This window comes from Carcharodon carcharias, chromosome 12, assembly GCF_017639515.1.
Source record: "Carcharodon carcharias isolate sCarCar2 chromosome 12, sCarCar2.pri, whole genome shotgun sequence".
Taxonomy (NCBI): Eukaryota; Metazoa; Chordata; class Chondrichthyes; order Lamniformes; family Lamnidae; genus Carcharodon; species Carcharodon carcharias.
Window position 1 is genome coordinate 48,624,038 of NC_054478.1, and position 27,224 is coordinate 48,651,261.

A 27,224-nucleotide genomic window follows, 5' to 3' on the forward strand; every position below is an offset into this window, starting at 1 on the left:
GACTCAGATACTAAAGCAGGCCGTGTTTATATGCAGCAGGACCTGGACAACTTTCAGGCTTGAGCTGATAAGTGGCAAATATAATTCATGCTACACAAATGCCAGGCAATGACCATCCTCAACAAGGGAGAATCTAACCATCTTCCCATGACATTCAATAATATTACCATCACTGAGGCCCCCATGATCAACATCCTGGGGGTTGCTGTTGACTAGAAAATGAACTGGACCAGCTATATAAATAATGTGGCCACAAGAGCAGGCCAGAGACTAGGAATTCTGCAGCGAACATGCAAATTAAGAGCAGGATTTGGCCACAGCCCCTCGAGCCTGCTCCGTCATTCAATAAGATCATGGTTGATCTGATTGTAACCTCTTGCCTACCCCTGATAACCTTTCACCCCCTTGCTTATCAAGAATCTATCTACCTCTGCCTTAAAAATATTCAAGGACTCTACTTCGAGTGCCTATTGAGGGAGGGAATTCCAAAGACCCACTACCCTGTGAGGAAAAAAGTTACTCTTCACCTCATAAGGAAACCCCTTATTTTTAAACAGTGACTCCGAGTGCTAGATTCTCCTACAAGCGGAAACATTCTCTCCATATCCACCCTGTCAAGACCCCTCAAGACCTTAAAGGTTTCAGTCAAGTCACCTCTTACTCTTCTAAACTCCAATGGATACAAACTTAGCCTGTCCAACCTTTCCTCATAAGACAACCTGCCCATTCCTGGTATTAGTCTAGTAAACCTCTGAACTGTTTCTAATACACTTAGATCCTTTCTTAAATAAAGAGACCAATACTGTATCCAGTACTCCAGATGTGTTCTCACCAGTGTCCTGTACAACTGGAGCAGTGTGCATCATCTACAAGCAGCACTGCTGCACTTCACCAAGACTCCTTCGACTGGACCTGCCAAACCTGCAACCTCTACCACCTAGAAGTTCAAGGGCAGAAAATGCATGGGAACAATATCACTGTTCCTGGGTCAAAATCCTGGAACTCCCTTCCTAACAGCACTGAGTGTACCTACACCACATGGACTGCAGCAGTTCAAGGTGTCAGTTTAGCACCTCCTTGAGGGCAGTTGGGGATGGGCCATAAAAAAATGTTGGACTAACCAGCAACGCCCACGTCCTATGAAAGAATTTTTTAAAAATGCAATGTTTGTAGGCCAATGAAGGTTAGTGTAATTTGAGTGCAAATAATACTGAAGATTAAAATGTATCCTGGCAAATAGAGAAGTCTACAAAGAGCCTGTATCAACAAGCTAGAATAGCCCATCACCTTTCAACAGTTGTCTTCCACCCATTTGGATATTGCAACTTTTAAATAAACGTCCAACTTGTCTTATCATTTTTACTCTAACCTCAGTGGTATCTTGTATTTTGGACCTACATTCTGATTTCTGTTTAGCTTTTTAGAAGAATGCTATAATATTGCTGATATTTTGACTTGCGTGTTATTGATAGACCCTTGAATAATGCAAAAAAGAATTGAAACTTTTACTAATGTATTGCCTATATTCTATCACTAATATATGGGCAGCAGCTGATAACAAGCAATCAATGTTTTTCTCTGAGGATAACATTTGTAATTACTTCATTTGGATTTACACATTCTAATTTTTACCCTAGCTTGTAATTTGTTTCAAAAAATAAATGCTCAGGAGATCGTAACAAGGTAATGTTAGAATCACTGAATTGTTACGGCGCATCATGTCTGCACTGGCTCTCCCAGATGAGCATCATAATTTAGTGCCATTATCCTGCTTTTTCCCTGTACTGTTGCACATTTTCTATTTAAATAATCATCTATTGCCCTCTTGAATGCCTCGATTGAACCTGCTTCCACCACATTTTCAGGCTGTGCATTCCAGACTTTAACCACTTGCTGTGTCAAAAAAAAAAAATTCTCACGTCACAGTTGCTTCTTTTGCAAATCACTAAATCTGTGCCCTCTCATTTTCGATCTCTTGATGAGCCGGAACAGTTTCTCCCTATCTACTCTATACAACCCCCTCATGATTTTGAACACCCCTATCAAATCTCCTCTTAGCCTTCTTTTTGGGAACAGTCCCAAACTCTCCAGTCTACCTTTGTAACTGAAGTTTCTCATCCCTGGACCCATTCTTGTAAACCTCTTCTGCACTCTCTCCAGTGTATTCACATCTTTCTTATAGTGTGGCACCCAGAACTGCACAATACTCCAGCTGAGGTCCAACTAGTGTCTTAAAGAAGCTCAGCATAACCTCCCTGCTGTTGTACTCTGTGCCTCTTAATAAAGCCCAGGATACTGAATGCCTTATTAACTGCTCTCTCTACCTGTCCTGCCACCTTCAATGATCCATCACATACACCCAAGTCTTTCTGCTCCTGTACACCCCTAAATATGGTACCTTATTTTATATTGTCTTCATGTTCTTCCTACCAAAATGAATTGCCTCTCACTTCTCCGCATTGAACTTCATCTACCACTTAAATGCCTGCTCCACCAACTTGTCTATGCCCTATTGAAGTTATGTACTGCCCTCACAAAACTTGGAAGCATTGTAAACTGTATCATCTGCAATCTTAGAAATTGTCTCCCACACATCAAGATCTAGATCATTAATATATGTCAGGAAAAGCAAAGATCCCAATATCTACCCCTGGGGAGCTCTACTACAAACCTTCCTGCAGCCTAAAAAATATCCATTGACCATTACCCTCTGTTCCCTATTACTTGGCCAATTTTGCATCCACGCTGCTACTATCCCTTTTATTCCATGAGCTATAACTTTTCTCAAGCCTTTTGTGTGGCACTGTGTTGAATACCTTTTTGAAAGTCCATGTACACCACATCAACAGCTACCCTCGTCAACCCTCTCTTTTACCTTTTCAAAAATCTCAGTTAAACGCGATTTCACCCTTAGAAATCTATGCTGGCTTTTTCTAATCAACCTGCATTTTTCTACTAATTCTGTCTCAAATAATTTTCTCTAGAAGTTTCCCACCACAGAGGTTAAGATGACTGGTTTGTAATTGTGGGGCTTATCATTATAGCCTTTTTTGAATAAGAAATCAAAAACTTTTCTACAGGATTAATTATTTTAGTTTTGGTCTTGTGAATCATTGCATGTTCCCTTGCTGCACCTTGTAACATATGTCATGGGTGAACATTTAGGGAACAGTGATCCTGTTATCCGAAGGTTAAATTAGCTAAGGAGTAATCTAGAGCAAAAATACTTAACTGATGGAGAGCCAATTACAGGAATGAGAATAAATCTGTTTGGGTAAATTTGCAATGAAACATTGGCAGGCAAACTGTAACAGAGCAATGGGCTGCATTTGAAAAGGTGGTGGTCTTGGTAGCTGAAGCACATTTCCATGCAAGGAAGAGGGGCAACACCAAAGCTAGAGCATCCTGGATGTCAAAACAAAATAGCAAGATCGTGCAAAGAAAGGGTGCAAATGACATGTGTCAGATTGATGATACAAGTGAGAACCTGGCTGAATATAGAAAATACAGAGGGGAAGTGCAAAAGGAAATGAGAGGCAAAGAGACTGGCAACTAATGTAAAGGGGTAACCAAAAGTCGTTATTGGGCATATAAATAATAAATGTAGTAAGGGGGATCTATGCATGGGGACAGAGGACTTGGCTGAGATACTAAATGAGTACTTTGCTTATGTCTTTACCAAGGAAGATGATGCTGCCAAAGTATTGGCGAAACTGGAGGTAGCTGAGATGCTAGGTGGGCTGAAAGTTGATAGAGTGGGTATTAGAAAGATTGGCCATACTTAAAAGTTGTTAAGTCACCAGGACCAGATGGGATGCATCAAGGATGCTGAGTACAAGTGGAAATTTTGGAGTATTGGCCAGAATCTTCTAATTCCTCTTAGATAGGGGAGGTGTTGGGCGAAGACTGGATAATTGGAATTATTACATCCTTGTTCAAAGAAGTATTTAAGGATAAATCCAGCATCTACAGACCACTTAGTTTAACCTCAGTGGTGGGAAAGCTATTAGAAGCAATAATCAGGGACAAAATTAACAGTCACTTGGACAAAAATTAATTAAGGAAAGCAAGCACAGATGTGTTGAAGGCGAATTGTGTTTAATTAGCTTGATTTGAGTTTTTTGAGGTAACAGAAGGTGCTGTTGAAGTAATAATGCAGTTTGATAAAGTGATATCCAATAGACATGTCTGCAGAGTTGAAGCCCACATAATAATAAGGCTCAGTGGTGGCATGGTACAAAGTTGGCTAAGTGACAGGAAGCAGAATAGTGGTGAATTGTTGATATTCTTCAATCCGTACAAGTGATAGGACCACTGCTTTTGGTGTTCTATGTTAATGACTTAGACATGAGTGCACACAGTGCAGTTTTGAAGTTTGCAGAAGATACAAAACTTGAGAGTATTGTGATCCGTGTAGAGGGTAGTGATAAGAGTTCAAGAGGACATAGGCAGGCTTGTGAAATGGTGGACATGTGGCAGATTAAATTTAATGCAGAGAAGAATGAGGAGAGGCAATGTAAACTAAAGGTTACAATATTAAACGAAATGCAGGAACAGAAATCTAGTGGTTTGTGCACAAATCATTGAAGCTGGTGAGGAGGTTGAGAAAGCTCTTAATACTGCATTGGGTGTCCTGGGCTTTATAAAAGGAGGCATAAAATACAAAAGCAAAGAAGTTATAGTGAACCTTCATAAAATATTGGTTCAGCCTCAACTGGAGTATTATGTCAAATTCTGGGCGCCACAATTCAGGAAGGATGTGAAAGCATTAGAGAGGGTGCAGAAAATATTTATGAAAATGGTTTCAGGGCTGAGGGACTTCAGTTACAGAGATAGATTGGAGAAGTGGGGAGTTCTCCTTGGAGAAGTTTGAGAGGAGATTTGACAAAGTTATTCAAAATCATGAGTTTAAACAAAGATAGGGAGAAGCTGTTTTCTTTGGAGGGGTGGAAAACCATAGGACACATTTAGTGATTGCGAAAAGAACCAGCGGCGAAATGAAAACTTCTTTATGTAATGAATGGTTGGTATCTGAAATGCACTGCCTGATTGTGACTTTCAAGAGGGAATTGGAAAAGCACCTGAAGAAAAGAAATCTGCAGGGTTACGGGGAAGGGATCGAGGAACGGGATTAGCTGAATTCGCTCTTGGAGTCAGCAGGACTTGACAGGCTGAATAGCTTCCTTCCATGCAGTAATGGGTTTTGGCCTCTTTCTGTGATAGAATCGTTCATTGATTCATTGTACATTGATCCCCACTTTATCAGACATCTTCATTTGTACCTTTTTATATTGATCGATCTTTCTCTCTCTCTCCACAAACTGGATAATAGTACAGTTATCAGTCTTTAAAGTCAGCTACAATGTTGCCCACAGTTCTGGCCACTAAATAAAAGTTATTTATTGTCACCATGCCCTGAAAAAAATCAGGGTCAATTTTGTAGTTAAAGAGCAAAGTCTTTTTTTCTCCATGATTAATTAGTTGTTTTGTGTTTCTTTAGGTATCCGTGCTGAAACTGGGTCGCGTGTCAGTGGTGCTGCTGGATACGAAACAGAAGGAGTCAGAGGTCTTCGTGCTTTAGGTGTACGTGATCTGTCCTACAAACTGGCCTTCCTGGCATGTCATGTGGCGCAGACTAATCCACGGGTGTGTATACTTTATTTTAAATGTTGCATTGAAGACCATGAGATGGTCCGAAGGCACTTTTTTCTCCATGTATCTGTGGCATAGTTCTGGTTGCAATAGCACCTAACCACATCAAATCACAGTTTCTATATTTTAACTGTTGGTAAAATCTATCGCATGTGTTTTTGTTAACCTTTCAGGATTGCAATATTCTGGTGGAAAATTCTGAACTGTCAATCTAACTTTGTGAAGAATGTTCGACTTTCCAGATAGCCAATTTGTGATGGTGGTCTAAGCTAAATACTTCATTTGAATGTTGCCCCACAAGTCTAGTCTGTTACTCTCTCCTCTGGTGACATTCAACTTTTGCCACAATCTGTCTGGATCAAGGTTGTGATGAGATTTGGGGTGCATGAAATTGTTCAGGGCGCTGGGGACTCTGCTGTTTGAAATAGTACCATGGAATCTTTTAAGTCCCACCTGAGTCGGGAGGCAAGGCCTCAGTTTAATGTCTAATACGAAACAAATGCAGCACTTCCTCAGTACCGCACTGGACTGTCAGTTTTATTTTTTTGTCTGTGTATTCAAGCCCTGGAGTGGAACTTTAACCCATGACCTTCCACAATAAAGACAAGAGTGCTAACAACTAAGCCACCGCTGACACCTGATTGATACTAAAACTGATGCTTTAGTCAGAAGTTATTTGCTTGGATAAAAGCTTAAAGGGCTTGTTTTGAGTAGGGTAACAAAAGAAAAATTTGAAATAAAGTTTCAAGAATTAACCTGCCAGTTATGTTTTCTTTTATTCATTCATGCTATGTGGGCTTCACTGGCTGGGCCAGCGTTTATTGTCCACCCCTAGTTGCTCTTGAGAAGGTGGTGGTGAGCTGCCTTGAACCACTGCAGTCCATGTTGTGTCGTACACCCACAGTGCTGTTAGGAAGAGAGTTACAAGATTTTGACCCAGCCACAGTGAAGGAACAGTGATAATATTTTCAAGTCAGGATGGTGAGTGGCTTGGAGGTGATCTTCCAGCTGGTGGTGTTCCCACCTTTCTGCTGCCCTTGCCCATCTACATAGTAGTGGTTGCGGGTTTGAAAGGTGCTGTCTAAGGAAACTTCGTGAAATTCCTGCAGTGCATCTTGTAGATGGTACACACTGCTGCTACTTTCATTCGCTTCCTCCACCACTAATGCAATGTGGGTGTGGTGCCAATCAAGCAGACTGCTTTACTTTGAACAGTGTCAAGCTCCTTAAGTGTTGTAGGCAAGTGGGGAGTATTCCATCACACTCCTGACCTGTACCTTGTAAATGGTGGATAGGCATTGGGGAGTCAGGAGGTGAGTTACTCATCGCAGCATTCCTAGCCTCTTACCTGCTCTTATAGCCACAGTATTTATATGGCTAGTCCAGTTCAGTTTCTGGTCAATGGTTAGTGGTGGATTCAATGATGGTAATGCCATTGAGCGTCAAGGGGTGATGGTTAGTTTCCCTCTTGTTGGAGATGGTCATTGCCTAGCACTTGCCACTTGTCAACCCAGGCCTTGCTGCATTTGGACATGGACTGCTTCAGTATCTGAGGAGTCGCAAATGGTGCTGAACATTGTTCAATCATCAGCGAACATCCCCACTTCTGACCTTATGATGGAAGGAAGGTCATTGATGAAGATACTTGGGCTGAGGACACTACCCTCAAGAGCTCCTGCAGTGATGTTCTGGAGCTGAGGTGACTGACCACCAAAAACCACAACTGTCTTCCTTTGTGCTAGGTATGATTCCAACCAGTGGAGCGTTTTCCCCCTGTTGCTAGTTTTGCTAGGGCTCCTTTATGCTATGCTCAGTCAAACGCGGCCTTGATGTCAAGGGCAGTCACTCTCGCCTCACCTCGGGAGTCTCAGCTCTTTTGTCCATGTTTGCAACAAGGCTGTAATGAGGTCAGGAGCTGAGTGGCCCTGGCAGAACCCAAACTGGGCATCAGTGAGCAGACTACAGCTGAGCAAGTGCCGCTGAAAGCATTGTTGATGACACCTTCCACTACTTTGCTGATGATTGAGAGTAGACTGATGGGGCAGTAGTTGACGGGTTGGATTTGTCATGTTTTTTGTGTATAGGATATTCCTGGGAAGTTTTCCACATAGCCTGGTAAATGCCAGAGTTGTAGCTGTACTGGAAGAGCTTGGCTAGGGGCGTGACAAGTTCTGGAGCACAAGTCCTCAGTACTATTGCCAGAATATTGTTAGGGCCCATAGCCTTTGCGTTATTCAGTGCCTTCAGCTGTTTTTTGATATCACATGGAGTGAATTGAATTGGCTGAAGACTGGCATCTGTGATGCTGGGACCTCCGGAGGAGGCCGAAATGGATCATCCACTCGGCACTTCTGGCTGAAAATTGTTGCAAATGCTTCAGCCTTATCTTGAGCACTGATTTGCTGGGCTCCCCCATCATTGAGGATGGGGATATTTGTGGAGCCGCCGCCTTCAATGAGTTGCTTAATTGTCCACCACCATTCATTACTGGATGTGGCAGGACTGCAGAGCTTAGATCTGATCCGTTGGTTGTGGGATCGCTTAGCTGTGTCTATCACTTGCTGCTTATGCTGTTTGGCAAGCAAGTAGTTCTGTGTTATAGCTTCACCAGGTTAACACCTCATTTTTAGGTATGCCTGGTGCTGTTCCTGGCATGCCTTCCTGCACTCTTCATTGAACCAGGGTTATCCCCTGGCTTCATCGTAATGGTAGAGTGGGAGTTTTGCTGGGCCATGAGGTTACAGATTGTGTTTGAGTACAATTCTGCTGCTGCTTACGGCTCACAGCGCCTCATGGATGCCTAGTCTTGAATTGCTAGATCTGTTTGAAATTTATCCCGTTTAGAATGCTGGTAGTGCCACACAACACGATGGAGGGTATCCTCAATGTGAAGGTGGAACTTGGTCTCCACAATGACTGTAGGGTGGTCACTCCTACCAATACTGTCATGGATAGATTCATCTGCGGCAGGCAGGTTGGTGAAAATGAGGTCAAATATGTTTCTCCCTCTTGTTGGTTCCCTCACTACCTGCTGCAGACCCAGTCTAGCAGCTATGTCATTTAAGACTCGGCCAGCTCAGTCAGTAGTGGCGCAACTGAGCCACTCTTGGTGATTAATTGAATTGGCCACTGAAGTCCCGCACCCAGAGTACATTCTGCACCCTTGCCGCCCTTAGTGCTTCCTCCAAATGGTGTTCAACATGGAGGAGCACTGATTCATCAGCTAAAGGAAAGGTTTCCTCATCCATATTTGACTTGATGCCTTGAGATTTCATGGAATCCGGAGTAGATGCTGAGGATTCCCAAGGCAACTTCCACCTTACTGTATACCACTGTGCTGCCATGCCTGCTGGGTCTATCCTTCTGGTGGGACAGGACATATCTGGGAATGGTGATGGTGATGTCTGGGACATTATCTATAAGATATGATTCCATGAGTATGACATGTCAGTCTATTGTTTGACTAGTCTGAGATAGCTGTCCCAATTTTGACACTAGGCCCCAGATGTTAGTAAAGAGGACTTTGCAGGGCTGAGTTTGCTGTAGTCGTTTCCAGTGCCTAGGTTGATGCTGGGTGGTCTGTCTTGTTTCATCATCCCTTTTTTTTTTGAGACTTTGTAGCAGTTTGATACAATTGAGTGGTTTTCAGAGCGCATTTAAGAGTCAGCCACATTCCTGTGGGTCTGGAGTCACAGGTAGGCCAGACCAGGTAAGGACAGCAGATTTCCTTCCCTGAAGGACTTTGGTGAGCCAGGTAAGTTTTTACAACAATCAACAATGGTTTCATGGTCATCATTAGACTTGTAATTCCAGGTTCTTATTGAATTCAATTTAATGCCGTGGCGGGACTCGAACCCACGTCCCCAAAGCATTACCCTGGGTTGCTTGATTACTAGTCCAGTGACAATATTGCTATGCCATCGCCTGCCTATGTCACATGCCCCATTACAAATTCTGACTTTTTACATAGAATCATTGCAAATTGTTATGAAAACTATACTTTGGAGTTGAGAGCACAGATCAGGAACATTAACTCTTGACATACTTTGGACATTCAGTACAAGCACAGGCTGGGGGCATGCTGCATGTGCGCAGTTCAGCAATGTAAGCCCTTCAGGCTGAGGGTGGGTCCAACATGGTGCAGAGAAGAAAAATGGTATCAACACCCAGGTCAGCTGAGCAGGAGCGGATTGCCATTGCCAGCAAGTGTCCCAGGCATGGGGCAGGGAGTGGTCCCAAAAAAGGGAGAGGGAACATGGAGGTACCAAATGGAAGTCCCAGGTAAAGGACAGAGACAGGTGCCAGTTAAGGAAAAGAGAGGAGCAGAAGAAAGGCTGTGAATAAGAAAAATGCTGCAGGTAGCAGGTTTAAGTGAAGAGGGCTAAAGGAAAGACCTGGCAATTGAAGAGGGCTCAGACAAAGTCCTGAAGGTCCAAGTGGGCAGCTGGCCATAGTTGACTCAGTGCTGCAGACTGTTGGGCAAAGCTATCCCTTTGGAACAGTTGTATCCTGGTGGGTGCAGCCGAAGATCTGAAGTTGTGCTTTTTGAGTTGATGTTGAGCTCACACTTGGGAATCCAAGAGAACAGAATCTCAAGAGGTGAGATTAAACTCTGCACGGTGGGCTGTTGTTGAAGCTATCTGAGTTGGAGCAGCTTTTAGGGAGAATTCCAAGGCGAGATCATCAAAGGTGTGAACATTGGAATCCCTCGAGAGAGAGAGAGAGTTTCACTGTGATTGGCTGACTGTTGGGTGGGGTGTTGAGAGATTATTGGACTCTCTCTTGGTTGCATCTGCCATTTATTTAGTGTGGCATGTCCAACCACAGTTGGCTTGTTAATTCGTATGTATCTCATACTTATCCTGAATGTCATTATCAGAGATATTGTAAATTGTTTTATTTTTCTGACCTTGTATAATTAAAGTTTATTTTTGTTTGTTTAAAACCCAAGGAGTCCTGTGGCTTTATTCACTTAGTGCCTTGAGTTTCAAACCTTGTCTATTATAAATAAAAAGCTATTGACCCCCCCAACCAGATCTTACCAAAAAAATTGGCTTTGTTAAAGATCATAAGATATCATTGTTTTTGTTGTTCACTTCTCATAGAATTTGTTTCTGTGTTCTGAAAGGTATCTTAAATTGTATTTGTATCATGGTAGTGTTGTCGATTGTAACTACTTGTTTTCTTTTTAAAATATAACAGTTTGGTGGTAAAGAAATAAGAGAAGAAGAACAGACAGCAGAAAGTATTAAAAATCAGATGACCGCTCAGGAATGGGAGAAGGTGTTTGAAATGAGTCAGGATAAGAACTTGTACCATAATCTTTGTACAAGTCTTTTCCCCACCATTCATGGTAAGAAGCAACATCTTGAATATGTATTTGTGTCTTTACTTTAAAAAATACATTTTTTCTTTGGTGTTAGTATGATCCAGATTTTTGGTCCTGAGTACTGATCTGTGATTCGTGATCTCAGAAAGAGCCAAAGTCAGTTGGTGCTGTCATAGCTCAATAATACTAATTGGCATCAAATAAGTGTTCTAGAGCTGAATTTAAATATTGCTACTGGTGTATTTTAAGATGTTTCATTAGTATTTTTGCCCAGTTATTTTTGTGGTGTAGTACTTAGAAACCACAAATGCAACTTTATTTTATAGGTAATGATGAAGTAAAACGTGGAGTCTTACTGATGCTTTTTGGAGGAGTTCCTAAAACTACCATGGAGGGTACTTCTCTACGTGGTGATATTAATGTTTGTATTGTTGGAGATCCAAGCACAGCTAAAAGCCAATTCCTTAAGTAAGTAATATCATACTATTGTGGAGAATTTCAAGCATCACTGCAGAGGCAGAGCTATGTAGAATATCAAAGTTTATTCGAGCATGTGCAGGGGAGAAAGTCCTTCTCCGTTACATTAGCCATATTTATACTATCCCCTACTGTGGCCATATTATTCCAGCTAGCCCATTTAACAACAGTAAAATTCAATTAATTACGATTAGCCCATTTAACAATTGTAACGTCAGTAAACAATTTGACCCATAGATGCCCCACACCAGCCTCTCCTGTTGGCTGTGGCCAGAACCTTCTGAGCTAGATAGGCCACCCACCTGGATGCTCTACCCAAGGGATGTCCAGGGATCCTACTGGACTCTGTGGGTGTTGCACCCCTAAGCTTTGGGCTTGCACCTCTTATGGCTCTACCTGTATCCTAATGATAGAGTGGGACTTGGGTTTTCTGATGCCTACAGCTAAGTCTCTTTAATCGCACCTCCAGTCCCCATAAGTAGCATCTCTCATTTATATCAGTAGACATTTGGTTGGATCTGTGGTCAGAGGGATATGCTCTCCCCCTTATTTGTTCCTTGGCCACTGCTTTGGTCAGCCTCACAGCCTGCCTTTGCCGCCTTCCACTATAGGCTTTGAAAAGCAGGTATAAAACAATTGCCAATTGTACGTGAGGTGATCATATCCAAGGATGGATTTGTACATTAAGTCCCCAGTTCGACACGTCCTGCCACCAAGTGGTGGTTTTAATTTCCTCAATGTCCTTACTGGCCCGATTCTTCTCCACAGATTGTAGTAAACTTCTTGAGATTTGGCGTTCAGTCAGGTGCCGTGGCAAAGATAACCTGATAACCAAACCTGATAACCAAACATGGTGACATAGTCCCATAGGGCACCTTTTAAACTCATCCTGCACCTGTGTCTCTGAAGTTTTGGTTGTATATGTTGATCAGTTGCTTGTGTCCAATCTGCACTGTGATTTCTGGGGTAAAGCAACAGGTGGGGTAGGGTATCTCTCAGATTTTATCTGCGTAATTAAAAGACCTTTGATTAGTAGTTAGACAGTACTCTCCGTCACCAGCATAAGTGTTAGTTTGTAGCCGTCATCAATTACTTTCATGTTACAATTGGCCTCTGCTTTGGTTGTGTGAAACCTACGAGTTGCTCAGGATCATGATAGAATGCTGGTGAGGGCATACTACTACACCTTGGTGGGTGTTGCACCCCTCCAATTTAGTCACCAGTAAACTATCTCCTTCTGGGACTGCATTTGGTAGTATGTCATTGTATGCAACATAATCAGATCCTTTTGTCATTCTGAAGTTTTCAAGTTGGTAAAGAGTATAGCTTGGGTCCCTGGTGGTATTACAGGTATGCCCAGCACCAATCCCACCAAGGCCCAAGAAGTGACTTTACCGTTTGTTTAGATGGGATATACCTGCACCATTCCACTGAGTTGGCATCCATTGGTGTTGCCTCCTGTTAAATGTTCATAACTCCCCCAGAGCGGGACTTAGCCATTATGAATTTGTCTCATATTTTCCCTGGTCTGTTCAACAATCCAGTAACCAACTAGATATATTGTTTCATAGCATCTTTGTGGTGCAGAAGGAGGCCATTCAGCTCATCTAAGTCTGCACTGGCTCTCTGAAAGAGCATTCTGCCTAGTCCCACTCTCCTGCCTTATCCCTTTAACCTTGCACATTTTCTCTTTTCAGGTAGCAATCCAATTCCCTTTTGATTACCTTGATCGAACCTGCCTCCACCACCCTTTTAGGAAGTCTGTTCCAGACTCCGACCACCCTTTGGGTGGAAAAAAATTTTGCTCACATCACGTTTACTCCTTTAGCCATTTATTTTGAATCTGTGCCCTCTAGTTCTAGGTGTCTCTTGAGTGGGAGCAGTTTTTCACTATTTACCCTGTCCATACCCCTCAGGATCTTGAATACCACTATCAAGTGTCCTCTCAGCCTTCTTTTCTCCAAGGAAAACAATTTCAACCCCTCCAATCTATCCTCATAGCTACAATTCTTCATGTTGGGAATCATTCTTGTGAATCTCCTCTGTAGTCTCTCCAATGCCTTCACATGCTTCCTCAAGTATGGCGTCCAGAACTGGACGCAGTACTCCAGATGAGGCCTACCTGGTGTCTTATACAAGTTCAACATGACCTTCTCACTCTTGTACTCAATGCCCCTATTAATAAAGCTTAAGATAAATATATGCTTTATTAACTGCTCTCTCAACATGACCTGCCATCTTCAATGACCTATGTACCAAGTTCCCTCTTTTCATGCACCTCCTTAGGAGGCTGTCCCTTTATCTTATACTGTCTCACCATATCTTCCGTGCCAAATCGAATCACCTCACATTTCTCTGCATTGAACTTTATCTGCCACTTGTCTGTCACCAACATGTCTACGTCCTTTTGAAGTTCAAGACTATCCTCCGTCACAGTTGACAACATTTCCAATCTTTGTATTATCTGCTAATTTTGAAATGATGCCCTGTACACCACGGTCTAGGTCATTAATATATACCAGGAACAGCAAGGGTTCTAACATTGACCCCTGAGGAACTCCACTGCAAACCTTCCTCCAATCTGAACAACATCCATTTATCACTGCTCTGTTCCCTGTCACTCATCCAACTTATTCAAGTGATAGAAACAAAAAAACTGCGGATGCTGGAAATTCAAAACAAAAACAGAATTACCTGGAAAAACTCAGCAGGTCAGGCAGCATCGGCGGAGAAGAGTGTCGAAGGGTCATGAGGACTCGAAACGTCGATTCTTTTCTTCTCCGCCGATGCTGCCAGACCTGCTGAGTTTATCCAGGTAATTCTGTTTTTGTTCTTATTCAAGTGCCTACTTTCCCTTTTATTACATGACCTAGAATTTTGTTCACAAGTCTGCTATGTGGCACGGTATGATATGCCTTTGAAAATCCAGATACAGCACATCATGTTTCCTTTACCAACCTTCTAAGTTACTTCCTCAAAAAACTCAAAGTAAATGAAACATGATTTTCCCTTGATTAATCCATGCTGGCTTTCCTTAATTATCCTGCACTTGTCTAAATGATTATTGATTTTATCCTGTGCGATAATTTTCAGAAGTTTCCCTACGGCTTGAGGTCATACTGGCCTGTAGTTGCCAGCTTTATCCTTCTACCCATTTTTTGAACAAGGATGGAACATTTGCAGTTCTCCAGTCCTCTGGCACCTCCCCTGTGTCTAAGGAAGACAGGAAGATTATCACTAGTGCCTCTGCAATTTCCACTCTCACTTCCCTCAATACCTTTGGATGTATTTCATCTGGTCCTGATACCTTATCTATTTTAAGGAAAGATAGCCTTTCCAATGCCTTGTTCCTCTCGATTGTAAGCTCTTCTAGTGTACCAGTTACGCCCTCTCTCACCTCGACCTGGGTAACAAGTTCTCCCTTGTAAAGTCAGATGCAAAGTACTCATTCAACACCTCTGCTATTTCTCCAGCCTCCACATGCAAGTCCCCTTTTTTTGTCCCTAATTGGCTCTACTCTTCCTTTTACCACCTTTTTATCATTTATATGTTTATAGAAGACCTTGGGATTCCCTTTTATGTTCGCTGACGGCCTCTTTTCATGCTCTGTCCTTGCTTTTCTTATTGGTTTCTTCACTTCTCTGGTCGTTCTACATTCAGCCTGATTCTCCATTGTATTTTCTACCTAACATCTGTCATACGTGCACTTCTTCCTTTTAATCTTTACCTCCATCTCTCTCGTCATCCAGGGTGCTCTGGATTTACTTGTCCGACCTATCCCCTTTAAGGGGTTATAGCTTGATATTGCCTTAATACTTTTTCTTTGAAGGAGGCTCATTGTTCAGACAGTCTTTTTTGCCAACATTTGATTTCAACTCACTTGACTCAGATGCATTCTCATCCCATCGAAGATTTCTTTCTGCCTCTTCTGAGGTGTTCTGATCTCCCTGGATTAATTAATTAATGGATTGAGCTTCTAAAATGGTAGCAGTGCCTTGCTGGCGAACTGTCAGGTTGTGATCCTCTGATAATTGGGCATCTTGGTTCTGGTTATTTTTTTGTAAATGTTTTTAATCCTATTCCTCAAATCCCTGACCTTGTTGTCCAGTGTGGCCAGGTCTGTAGTGTTGGCCACAGAGGTGTGTGTATTAAATATTGTAGCCACATCATTTACCAGGCCCCTCCGTGTTCTACTCCTCCAGGGCTTACTGACGAGCCTCCCACTACCCTTTATACCCTGCATAATTACCTTTTGAATGAGTCTGGTACAGCTTTTATGTTTTTACCGATCATCGTTCTGGTAGATCTTTCCTGGTACAGTTCAACATTACAGGTGCCAACTCATGGCATACATTGTCATACAATATGTTTCCATTTGTGGTCAACTGGAATGGCTAAGCCATTCCTTGGCCCTTCACATACGGGTAGGCAGTGCCAAGTCTTGGGCTTGGGGGAGTAGGGTGACGGATCACTTCGACTGGGGTGAAACCTGTCTCACAAAGGCTATTACTCTTAATGCAGGCTTTCGGTTGATTTTGCGCTCATGTGCAGTGTTTCCTGGGTTTGCAATGCTATTAATAAAAAAATCCACGTGGTCCAACACCTGTACTCCCTGATATCCTGAGAATGAAACTCTGGCTTCCACGTTATATCATTACTATCATCCCAACCTTCCATGATATCTTGTCCCCTCCAACATTGCCCAAGACATTTTACTGTTGCAGCTGGGTCCCAAATCGTCAACTCATCTCCCACCTGTTCTCTCCTCTTCTCTCCCCCCCCCCCCCCCCCCGCCCCCCAAGTAGAAACCTCCACTGCCTCCTGACCTGTGTTTCCACTCCCATGTCCATTCCTGATCAACCTGAAGAAGAGTCATACAGACTTGAAGCTTTCACTCTGTTTCTCCACAGATGCTGTCAGACCTGCTTTTCCAGCGTTTTCAGTTTTTATTTCAGATTTCCAGCATCCACAGTATTTTGCTTTTAACCTGATCACCTCCATCTGGGAGGACCCCTTCATGTTGTACTTAGGAAAGGATCTTTGATTCCTTGACTGTCCCATCAGGGTGGCCAGGAGAAGCACATGTATGACCCTCAGAAGTGACTTCTCTTTAGCTGGGATACCTGCAATGATATAATTAAGACATCAGCTTGTGGCCTTCCTTCTGGTAGAAACAGATGTGTGAATCATAGGTTCTCACCTGTGACCGACCACGTTCAAGCATACACATTATTATTTGCTAAGGTCCTTGCCATCATGGAGCAAATCTCATTCGTTATGGTGACCCCCGCCCTCCCCCAAAACCATTACCTTATCCCCTACTTCTGACATGTCCTGGGGGAGTTGTTCCCCCTCACTTCTTTCCAGGTCCACTTCTGCCTGCTGCTGTCTTATCTGGCACCTCAGCTCCTTAAACTGTTTACACAACTCTACAATGTACTTTCATATTCTATATTTCAATGGCCAGTATCTTCATTCATGTTGGCAGCTCCGCCTGCCCATGGTGTTAATACCGTGGTCCTATTGGGTGTAGCTCGCAGGTGCATTAACATGATTGGTAATACATCCACCCATCCTTTCCCCGCTCTCCCTTTACCCGTTTCCATCTTGTGAGTAATTCTTATCAAGTATTATTTCTCCTTGCCCTTCAATTGTCTCAACCCAAAATTCCTTGCACTTCTTAAGTTTACTCCCTCTGACCATCATCACCTGAATTGCCTTAAAAGTCAGTTTGTCTATGGAGTATGTGCCTTAATCGTTTTAAAAACATTTCCATGGTGTTCAGTTTATTTCTTCCACAAAACAAACTTTTGTTTTTGATTCCAAGAAGCCACTTAGACTGTTTTTCCATTAGCTTTTTTTCCGAAAGTTAGAATTTGTTTATCTCCTTAAACGTCAGGTAAGTTTCCAGTTGAATGCTTGAAGTAGCAACTCCTGTCAAATTATTTCATCAATTCCAATTTCAGAAACAGTTATGCCTAGGCTTGATGGTTTTAAATGGTGGTTTTGAAAAATCCGATACTCATTGGTCAGTGTGTTTACATCAGATCTCCTGTTCTCAAGCAAATGATAACAATTGGCTTGAATGGGTTAAGCCATTTTTAAACGGTAAAGTAAAGCCTTTAGACCATGTCTATGCCATGGCATTGATAAATTCTCAGATTCTTGAAGCTGCTAGAAATCTTGTTACGTTTGTGGTTACCTGTAAATAAAAGCACAAAGGTCCATTGTGCTTGAGGTGGAATGCATTAAGCAATCTAGAAGCTCAAGCTGCTGTAGGAAGAGTTAACCCTGCTAGTCTGAAAGAGGATGGTGCAAAAACTGTTTCCTAAACAAAGCAAATCTCTCCTTTTTCATCTCGGATAGTAGTATTTTCTTGTGCTTTTCTGCTAAAGTGACCCCTTTGGTCCCAACCTACCACCATCCTCCATCATGACTAAGATACTCTCAGTCAAGTCTGTCTGACCTGTCTTGACTGATGTCCCCCATTTACTCTTGTATATACTGTCACATGTGTGCCCTCCATTTAGCCAAAGAACGGTGTACCCCCATTTACTCTAGGAACGGTTCCTTCATATGAACCCTCCTTTTATCCTTAGTGTTTGGATGTCCTCCTTTTCCCTCCTGTATGCCTAGTGGTCCTTGCACATTTATCCAATGCCATCCTCATCCATTTACCCCAAGAATGTCTGTGTTTACCCATGAACTGCACTCACCCCTGTTTACCCAAGGAACACCACACTGCACCAACGTCGATATTCCAGATCTGCCCACATTGCTTTGGTTTGGGTGCCCGTCAGGTCAGACGAGCGGCCCGTCACTGCAACTGTCCTATTTTAGAGTGTGGTATATGAATGTACTCACCTGTCTTAATTTTAATCACGAGTACTTGTTCCAATCCCGAAGATCCTGCCAACTATGCCAATTGTTTTGGAGAATTTCAAGTGCAGGAGGCATAGATGTGTAGAATATTGAAATTTATTCGAGCATGTGCAGAGAGAAATATTTTGTGGACTAAGTCCTTCTCCAAGGATCATTGGTTACTGTAGCCATATTTATTTCCCCTAGCGGAACCATATAATTTCAACTAACCCAATTAAGGACTGTAAAATTCAATCAATTGCAATTAGCCCTTTAACAATTGTAAAATCAACAAATCATTTATTGACCCATAGTTGCCTCACACCAATACCAAGGGTGAGATATGAGATCTTTGATAGCACACATACTGGCAAAAGCCAGTAATTTTTTAACCACTTGTGACCCAACTATTATTTTAGTAGTACTGCTAATTTGAAATATAATTAGATGTTCTTACCCTTGTCCCAAAATATGTAAGCATGTTATAATGAAGAATTCTTGCCTTGCACCTCCACCCTGTTATGATTAAATAATTGTTTTCATAATTTAATTAAAGAGAGTAAGGGAAAGGAGAGAGCAATAATTTAGTGAGTTTTTAATAACCCTTGGCTTTTTTAAAATTAAATGTTGAAGGTTCAGTGCTGCATAGTAGCATAGTGTGACGTGGTTTTGAGCTTTGATTCTTTATCCAATATTATTAATTTTATCCACAGCTAGTACAGAGTGGAGCTGAAAGCTTTACCATCGGTAGAGATAAACAAAGGTAGATTCACCCATCTTTGCATATTTTTCTAGTGGCACAAACCTAGCTCTGAGAGTAAATTATCTGCCTAACCTCTCCACCAGCACAAAGACAGGAAGAGTTTAAAAAATTGTTAAACATTTGTTAACAGTTGTGTAATAACTATTCATTTTGTTTAACACTTTTTTAATTAAAAATTCTTGTTTTCTACATATAACAGGCATGTAGAGGAGTTCAGTCCTCGGGCTGTGTACACAAGTGGCAAAGCCAGCACTGCTGCAGGTCTGACGGCTGCCGTTGTGAGGGATGAAGAGTCGCATGAATTTGTCATTGAAGCTGGAGCATTGATGCTTGCTGACAACGTAAGGGGAATTCCACACAATTTATTCTTTGTTATAGGGTTGTATCCCCTGAAATTTCAACGGTTAAGAGGTGATTTGATTGAAATCTTCAAGATATTTCTAAGGGGAACAGAGTAGGTGAAGAGAAACACTTTCTGTTGGTTGGGGAGTCTAGGACTGGGCATGGTCCAAAAATTAGAGCCAAATTTTTCAGGAGTGAAATTAGGAAACACCTTTACATAATGGTGGTGGAAGTTTAAAAATTGCTTCTGCAAATCGTAATTGCTACTACATAATTCACTTTTTAATTTGAGATTGATAAGAATTTTGTTAAGGGATATGGGTCAGGGGTGGGTATTATATGGAGCTGGGATGCACATAAGCCATGATTTTGTTGATTGGCAGGACAGGTTCAGAGCTAAATGGTCTACTCCTGTTCCTATGTATATTCATTTGACATTTAGTTTTAAGATTTCTGTGATCTAATGTAAAAGTGTATAATTCCTTGGATTTTGAATGCTAAGAATACTTAAGTCATAATGTATATATGTTTTAATCTCTGGATTGGGGAAACCTCATCTGTCATTCATTAGGCACTCTGCAGTGTAAGGCTACAGTGTTGGCCATGATTCACTAGAGACTGTCCAAAAGTTGTCTAATTGGTATAACCGGCATAAAGTGGTTAACGCCATAAGTCAGTGCATTCAACAGGCCCTGTTACTTGGTTGCATGTCCTGAGCTTTGGACTGTAGAATTTTCTTTTTATTTGCATCTGTTCATAGATGTCAGAAATAATTTGCTGATCATAAATTACAAAAATTTGTGTAAATTTCTATACTGAGAGAAACTCTAGAAATTTTTAACTACATTTTCCATTCTTTTTATAGGGTGTTTGCTGTATTGACGAATTTGATAAAATGGAAACAAGAGATCAAGTCGCTATTCATGAAGCCATGGAACAGCAAACCATTTCCATCACTAAAGCTGGAGTCAAAGTAATTTGTTTAAATAATACAGAACCTTCTTTGGGTGTTTACTGTGAACTGAATCTTAAAAGGATGAATTATAGTTGATGCCTTTGGTAGGCAGTAGTAACTAGATGGCATTGTGCGATCTTTTGAAACTTAAGCATGAGTACAGATTTATTTTTATCATTTCAAGTATTCTCTGATGGATGGTGCCTGCTAATTGCAATTTTCCCAACTTGTTTCTTTAGTTTTTGCTTAGTGTTTCTTATCCTCCTTACCTTCTAAATGAATGATTCCAGATTATCTTCCTTACAAGGTTTTTCTTCATTCGTGGGATGTGGGTTTTGCTGACTAGGCCAGCATTTATTGCCCATCCCTAATTTCCCTTGAGAAGGCTGTGATGAGCTGCCTTCTTGAACCACTGCAGTCCATGTGGTTTAGGTACACTCAGTGCTGTTAGGGAGGGTGTTCTAGGATTTTGACCGAGCAACAGTGAAGGAATAGCAATATATTTCCAACTCAGGATGGTGAGTGGCTTGGAGGGGAACTTCCAGGTGGTGCTGGTGTTCCCATGTGCCTGCTGCCCTTGTCCTTTAGATGGTAGTGGTCATGGCATTAGAAGGTGCTGTCATAGGAGGCTTGGTGAATTCCTGCAGTGCATCTTGTAGGTGATAGACACTGCTGCCACTGCATCGGTGTTGGAAGGAGTGAATATTTGGATGGGGTACCAATGAAGCAGGCTGCTTTGTCCTGGATAATTTCAAGCTTCTTGAATGTTGTTGGAGCTGCACTCATACAAGCAAGTGGTGAGCATTCTGTCACAGCCCCTGCCTTGTGCCAGGCTTTGGGGGAGTCGGGAGGTGAGTTACTCGCTGCAGAATTCCTAGCCTTTGACCTGCTCCTGACATTTGTGTGGTGCGAATGTTACTTGTTAGCCCAAGCCTGGATATTGTCCAGGTCTTGCTGCATTTGAACGTGGACTGCTTCAGTATCTGAGGAGTCACGAATGATGCTGAGCGTTGTGCAATCATCAGCAAACATTCCCACTTCTGACCTTTATGGGAGGGAGGTAATTGAAGCAGCTGAAGATGAACTCCTGCATTGATGTCTTGAAACGATTGACCTCCAACAACCACAACCATCTTCCTTTGTGCTAGGTATGACTCCAACCAACAGTTTTTTTTCCCTAATTTAGTTAGGGCTTCTTGATGCTACACTTGGTCAAATGCTGTCATGATGTCAAGGGCTTTCACACTTACCACATCTCTGGAGTTCAGCACTTTTGTCCATGTTTGGACCAAGGCTGCAATGAAGTCAGGAGCTGAGTGGTCCTGGTGGAACCCAAACTGAGCGTAAGTGAGCAGGTTATTGCTAAGCAAATGCCACTTGATAGCACTGTTGATGACCCCTCCATTACTTTACTGATAATCGAGAGTAGACTGATGGGGTGGTAATTGGCTGCATTGGACTTGTCCTGCTTGTTGTGTACAGAACATACCTGGGCAATTTTCCACATTGCTGTCTTTTCCATTTGTCTATTTTTTCACTTAATTTTTTTATACCTTTAATTTTGCTGCTTACTTAACTATCTTTGTTGGATGTGGCTGCAAAGCTATGTCAATAATACTTGTAAGAACATAACGTAAAATATGGCCCCTCGAGCCTGCACCACCATACAGTACAATCGTGACTGATCTTGGGCTTCAACTCCATTTTCCTGCCTGCTCCCCATATCCCTTAATTACCTGAGAGACCAAAAATCTATCTATCCCAGCCTTAGATGTATTCAACAGTGGACCATCCGCAACTGTCTGGGGTAGAGACTTTCAAAGATTCACACTTTTTTTAAGTGAAGAAATTTCTCCTCATCCTCAGTCCTAAATGATCGGCCCCTTATCCGGAGACTGTGCCCCCCATGTTTTAGACTCCCCAACCAGTGGAAATAATGAGTCCACCCTATTAAACCCTTTCAGAATTTTGTTGGTTGCAATGAGAGAGCCTCTCATCCTTCTAAACTTCAGAGAATATAACCCAATTTACTCAGCCTCTCATCATAGGACAACCCCCTCATCCCAGGTACCAATTTAATTAATCTTTGCTGTACCGCCTTCAGTGCAAGCATATCCTTTCTTAAATATGGAGACCAAAACTGCACACAGCATTCCAGGTGTGGTCTCACCAAAATCCTATACAAGAAAGTCTTCTTTATTCTGGTCCTCCAATTCCTTTATAATAAAGACCAACATGCCATTTGCCTTCCTAATTGCTTGCTGCATGTGCATGCTAACTTTCTGCTTTCCTTGTACAAGCAGACCAAGTCTCTTTGAACATCAACACTTACAAGTTTCTCGCCTTTCAAAAAATATTCGGCTTTTTATATTCTTAGGACCAAAGTGAATAAATGACTTCACACTTCCCTATATTATTGTCCATCTGTCCATATCTCTTTGCAGCCTCTGTTTCCTCCCCACAGCTTACCTTTCCACCTAGCTTGGTATCATCAGCAAACTTAGTTGGTTTTTATATTGTAGTTTGTATTTTATTCATATGACAAAAGAAAAGTTAACTTGGTAGTGATGGCTCAAGGCGAGGATATTTTGTTTCAATTTGATAAGCTCAAAATAGAACTAAGGAGGCTTGCTTTTTGAATTTATGGAAAAGGCTATTTTTTTTTTCAACTTAATGTTTTCTTTACTAAAAACTGCTGTGAATAGTGAGCAAGATTACTCAGTAATTTTGTCACATCAACCAGCATAATGAAGCAGAGGTATTGTCTCTCTGAATCTGGAGAGATTGGCTCTTGTGAACTGAAGGCCTGAGAGATAGTGTCCCTGTAAATTAAGTGAATATTGAAGGGGAATCTGCATCTGGAAAGTGGGGAAGAGAGAATGGAATCCTAGGAGGGAGAATGACTGTTGAAGTAGTTTTTGGGCAAGTAGTGACATTTATTCCACCTACAGCTTTTAGATTAAAAACCTCTGAATTGTGAGGTAATAAATTGATTCACCATTTTGTGGTGTATCTCAATGCGTACAAGAATAAATTGGAGAGAGGTAGGATTTGGGAGTATGCACATTTTAAATAGTCCCATGAAAGAACCTCACAAGAATCTTTGCATTATTATTTAGAGTTTTGGTCTAGGAATCCAAAACTTTTCACCAACTCCATAGAAGTACCTTTAAGTTTTTAATCTCCCTTTAATAATTTTACAAATCTAGCTGTGGCAGAATGACTAGATCAGTGGTATTAACTGACTCAAAAATCCTCTTAATTCTTTCAACTTGCTTCCTGCTCTCCATTTCCAGCCTCCTGACTTGCTGACCTTCCTGCTTGCCACCCCTCCTGCTTGCTGCCCCCCTCTCCTGAATCATCACTCTGGAAGAGGGAGGCAATGAACGGGAAGGTTGAGGAGGGAAGTGGCCAGGGGAGGGTCAAGGAGGTGGAGAGGTAACTAGCGGGATGCAGGGAAGACAAGTGCTGAGTGATAGCTTCAGGTTCCAGGAACTGACACAAGGGAATTTCTGCTGTTAATTCCACCATGTCAGGCTTGACTCTGGCCCATTATTTTTCTGTCTTGGGCTAGAGTGGCAGTAAACCTCGTTTAACCATCAGGATGTGTACAGCTGGAATAATTGTGCATGCCTCTTGATGGACTGTTGTGTGGCTGCACAGGCTTAGAGGAAGCACTGCTCCAGAGAGTAGTGGGCCAATTTAAAGATCCTCCACCTTTCATGATAGGTCAATTTTCTCACTCCAAGAACTAATCTAGTGAATCTTCACCTGTACTGTCTCCAATGCAAGTATACACTTGCTTAAACATGGAGACCAAAAATGCATAGTACTCTAGGTGTTATCTCATCAAAGCCCTGTACAATTGTCGCAAGACTCCCTTATTCTTGAACACCAGAGTCCCTTGCAGGTATTTCAAGCATCTCCCTCTCCTGGCCCTGCACCTGTATGAGACTGATATGGGGAGAAAGGAGACCTCCCTCACTCCCTGCTGCCTATCTACCACCTCAGAGTGTTTGGCACCACCGGGCCTACTGTCTATTGCCTTAGCAACTTCCTCCATTGACCCAATCCCAAGAACTGATCTGATTGACTGGCACAAAAACTACACAGAACTGAGTAATTTGCTTGGTCAAATTTGACCCACACTGTGATTCAAATGACCCATGGAAGCCTCTGTAAACCAGATTGAATGTGGGATAGCAGAATATTAGTGATCTGGTTGACTTTGCAACAACCCAGTAGCTTTCATAGCAAAATTTCCTGATAATGGCCCACTAATTACCAGCTCTGTTCAGTCGATTCATGACTTGCTGGGTGGGATTTGAACTCTAGCTCCAGGATGCTAGCCCATAGATAGAACCACAATTATACAGTAACCTTTTGTTAATTTTGAAATATATACACCTGGGAATGGGAGGGAAGTTAAAAATTCTTACCAAAGCATGGTTTGGAGCAATTTCTGATACATGTAGTTTTCAAATTAACCTGTGGCTGGCAGTGGTGTAGTGAGGAGCGTGAAAGCAGGTTAAAGACCCTAAAACCAGTTTACTTTTGAGGAGGGAATTCTACATGTATGCATTGGCCACACTTATTAAGAATATATTTAATGAATGGCTCCTTAAGTAAAAATTTGTCTCATGTTTTAATTTCTTCCCAATTTCTCAGAGAACCTCGTCAAGCCTTTTACCCCCCGACTGAATTTCATGCATACCAGGCATTTTCCAGTATGTTACCTGAGTGGCTTTTGAGCTTATTTATAGTTTGAAGATATAACCCATGATAGACATTTTGGCATTATGCTTTTAGTTTACTCCATATTCTTCACTGCGCAACACTGTAAAGTATTTTTGGAATAAATTCAACTTTCTACCGACACATATTCACTTTCCGTTAAACTTTTACCAGCTTGTTGTTCTAATGTTTTCCCTATCAATTTATTTTACTGATACAACTCTCTGTCCTAAAAACCGCTGGATGATCTTTCACACAAGTTCCAAATCCATCCCACGAATTTCTTTTGCTACTATTGTCACTGGATCTGTCGTTGTGTTTTAATTTTCATCTGCTTTCGGTACTTCTAGTTTCCATTCCAGTAAATTTGAACTTTATTCGCCTTTGGTTTTTGATTCTTGGTTCACAGATTGCATTCAATTTATTTCAATACTATCTTTATGAATCATTGAGAAGAATTTTTCCCCCATCAGTGGGAAGGTTCAGGAGCGGGTGCACCTCCGATCGGCGCCCCCAATCCTGGGCGTGTCACCATTTTATGTGGGCGGGCCAATTAAGGCCCGCCCAGCATGATGTCCTACGTGCTATGCGCTCCTTGTGCAGCGGGGGATTCCCTAAGCCGAGGGTGCACTCTTTCGCGCATCTGCCTGAGGCTAAGTGCTGCCTCGGGGAGATTGGCGCCAAATTCAAAAATGTGAAACATAGAAAAATAAATTTTTCCTGATATATCCCCTAGTGTCACAGTCACATGATTTGGGACATGTCCATTACTTTTAATTAAACTTTTATTAAATGTTTAAAAACCTACATAATACCTCATCCCGCCCATGGATGAGGTTTCATGCTTTTTCTAAAGCCCGCCAAGGCTCCCGGCCTGCCCATCAAGCTTAAGGTTGATCAGGCAGGCCCTTTAATTATTTCAATTAGTTTTTAAATGGCCTCAATTGGCCATTGACAGGTCGGCGGGCGCACAGCTGAAATTGAAATGACGTGGGGTGACATCGGGAGTTCTGCCTGAGGTCATCCCGAGTCATTTTACACATCGGCGAGTGGGCTCCGCCCCCGCTCGCTGAACTCAACAATACCCTGCCCGTTGCTTTTTTTTATTGTACCTGTTGAACTCAATTAATGCTGTCTTTCTCCAGTCCAAATCATTTTTTAAGCACTTCCTGCACCTGGCCATTGTCATTGAGCCTTCCCCACATTTGGATGCAAAATCTCAATTTGTCATTTTTTTTAAATTCTGGAGACCTCATCTGTTTTTTCCTCAACAATGAGAATTGGAGATAATGTGCATTCAAGCTCAAGCAAAATGGGGAACCAGCATGCATTACCAAAATTGTATGTGCAATAAAAAATTATCAAAAGCAGAGAATGAAAGATTTTTCTAAACTCAGATAATAAAAAAATGTCTAAATTTCAGTGCAGAAGATAAGAATTCCAAATTCACCCCTTGTTGGGGAAATCCTGTTTTCTTTCCTTAATTGTTAGGAAGTTTGCCTTTTTAAATAAGGAAATGAGAGTTAATTTCTGTGGATTACTAATGGTTTGGAAGTGAACAATTAAGCTGCTGAAAATATTGGGAAAGTATGTTGTGTGTAAAATGTGTATAGATTGTGTTTTACCTCAAATGGGTTAAAAGCTAAATTCCACTCTAAAATCTTTGTTTTGATATAGGCTACCTTGAATGCCAGGACTTCTATTTTAGCTGCAGCAAACCCAGTTGGTGGACGGTATGATCGTTCAAAATCTCTCAAACAGAACGTAAATCTCACAGCCCCAATCATGTCTCGATTTGATTTGTTCTTCATTCTAGTTGATGAATGTAATGAGGTGGGAATATCATTTCTTCATATCCCATTTCATAGTGTTTCAATTTTTAAACAACTTGTAGAAGAAATTAATGTAATATAATTGTTATAAACTAGGTAACAGATTACGCCATTGCAAGGCGTATCGTGGACTTGCATTCTCGAATTCAAGAATCCATTGAGCGGATCTACTCCTTGGATGATATCAGGAGGTACCTGTTATTTGCAAGGCAGTTCAAGCCAAAGGTCAGTCACTTAATGAATGCAATGTGACATTTATTGGACGGTCTTTTTGTGTAA

At 41.8% G+C, this 27,224-nt stretch overlaps 1 protein-coding gene across 2 annotated transcripts in view; it reads left to right on the forward strand.

Annotated features, from left to right (window-relative positions):
• The window catches only part of mcm6 (minichromosome maintenance complex component 6), a 45,125-nt gene that overhangs the window by 4,702 nt on the left and 13,199 nt on the right, over nt 1-27,224 (forward strand). For both annotated transcript variants that reach the window (XM_041200079.1, XM_041200080.1), the window contains exons 6-12: nt 5,501-5,646; nt 10,855-11,005; nt 11,308-11,449; nt 19,282-19,423; nt 20,290-20,397; nt 26,791-26,946; nt 27,042-27,170. In XM_041200079.1, coding sequence (XP_041056013.1) covers nt 5,501-5,646; nt 10,855-11,005; nt 11,308-11,449; nt 19,282-19,423; nt 20,290-20,397; nt 26,791-26,946; nt 27,042-27,170 — 974 coding nt within the window. The remainder of the gene's footprint in view (nt 1-5,500; nt 5,647-10,854; nt 11,006-11,307; nt 11,450-19,281; nt 19,424-20,289; nt 20,398-26,790; nt 26,947-27,041; nt 27,171-27,224) is intronic.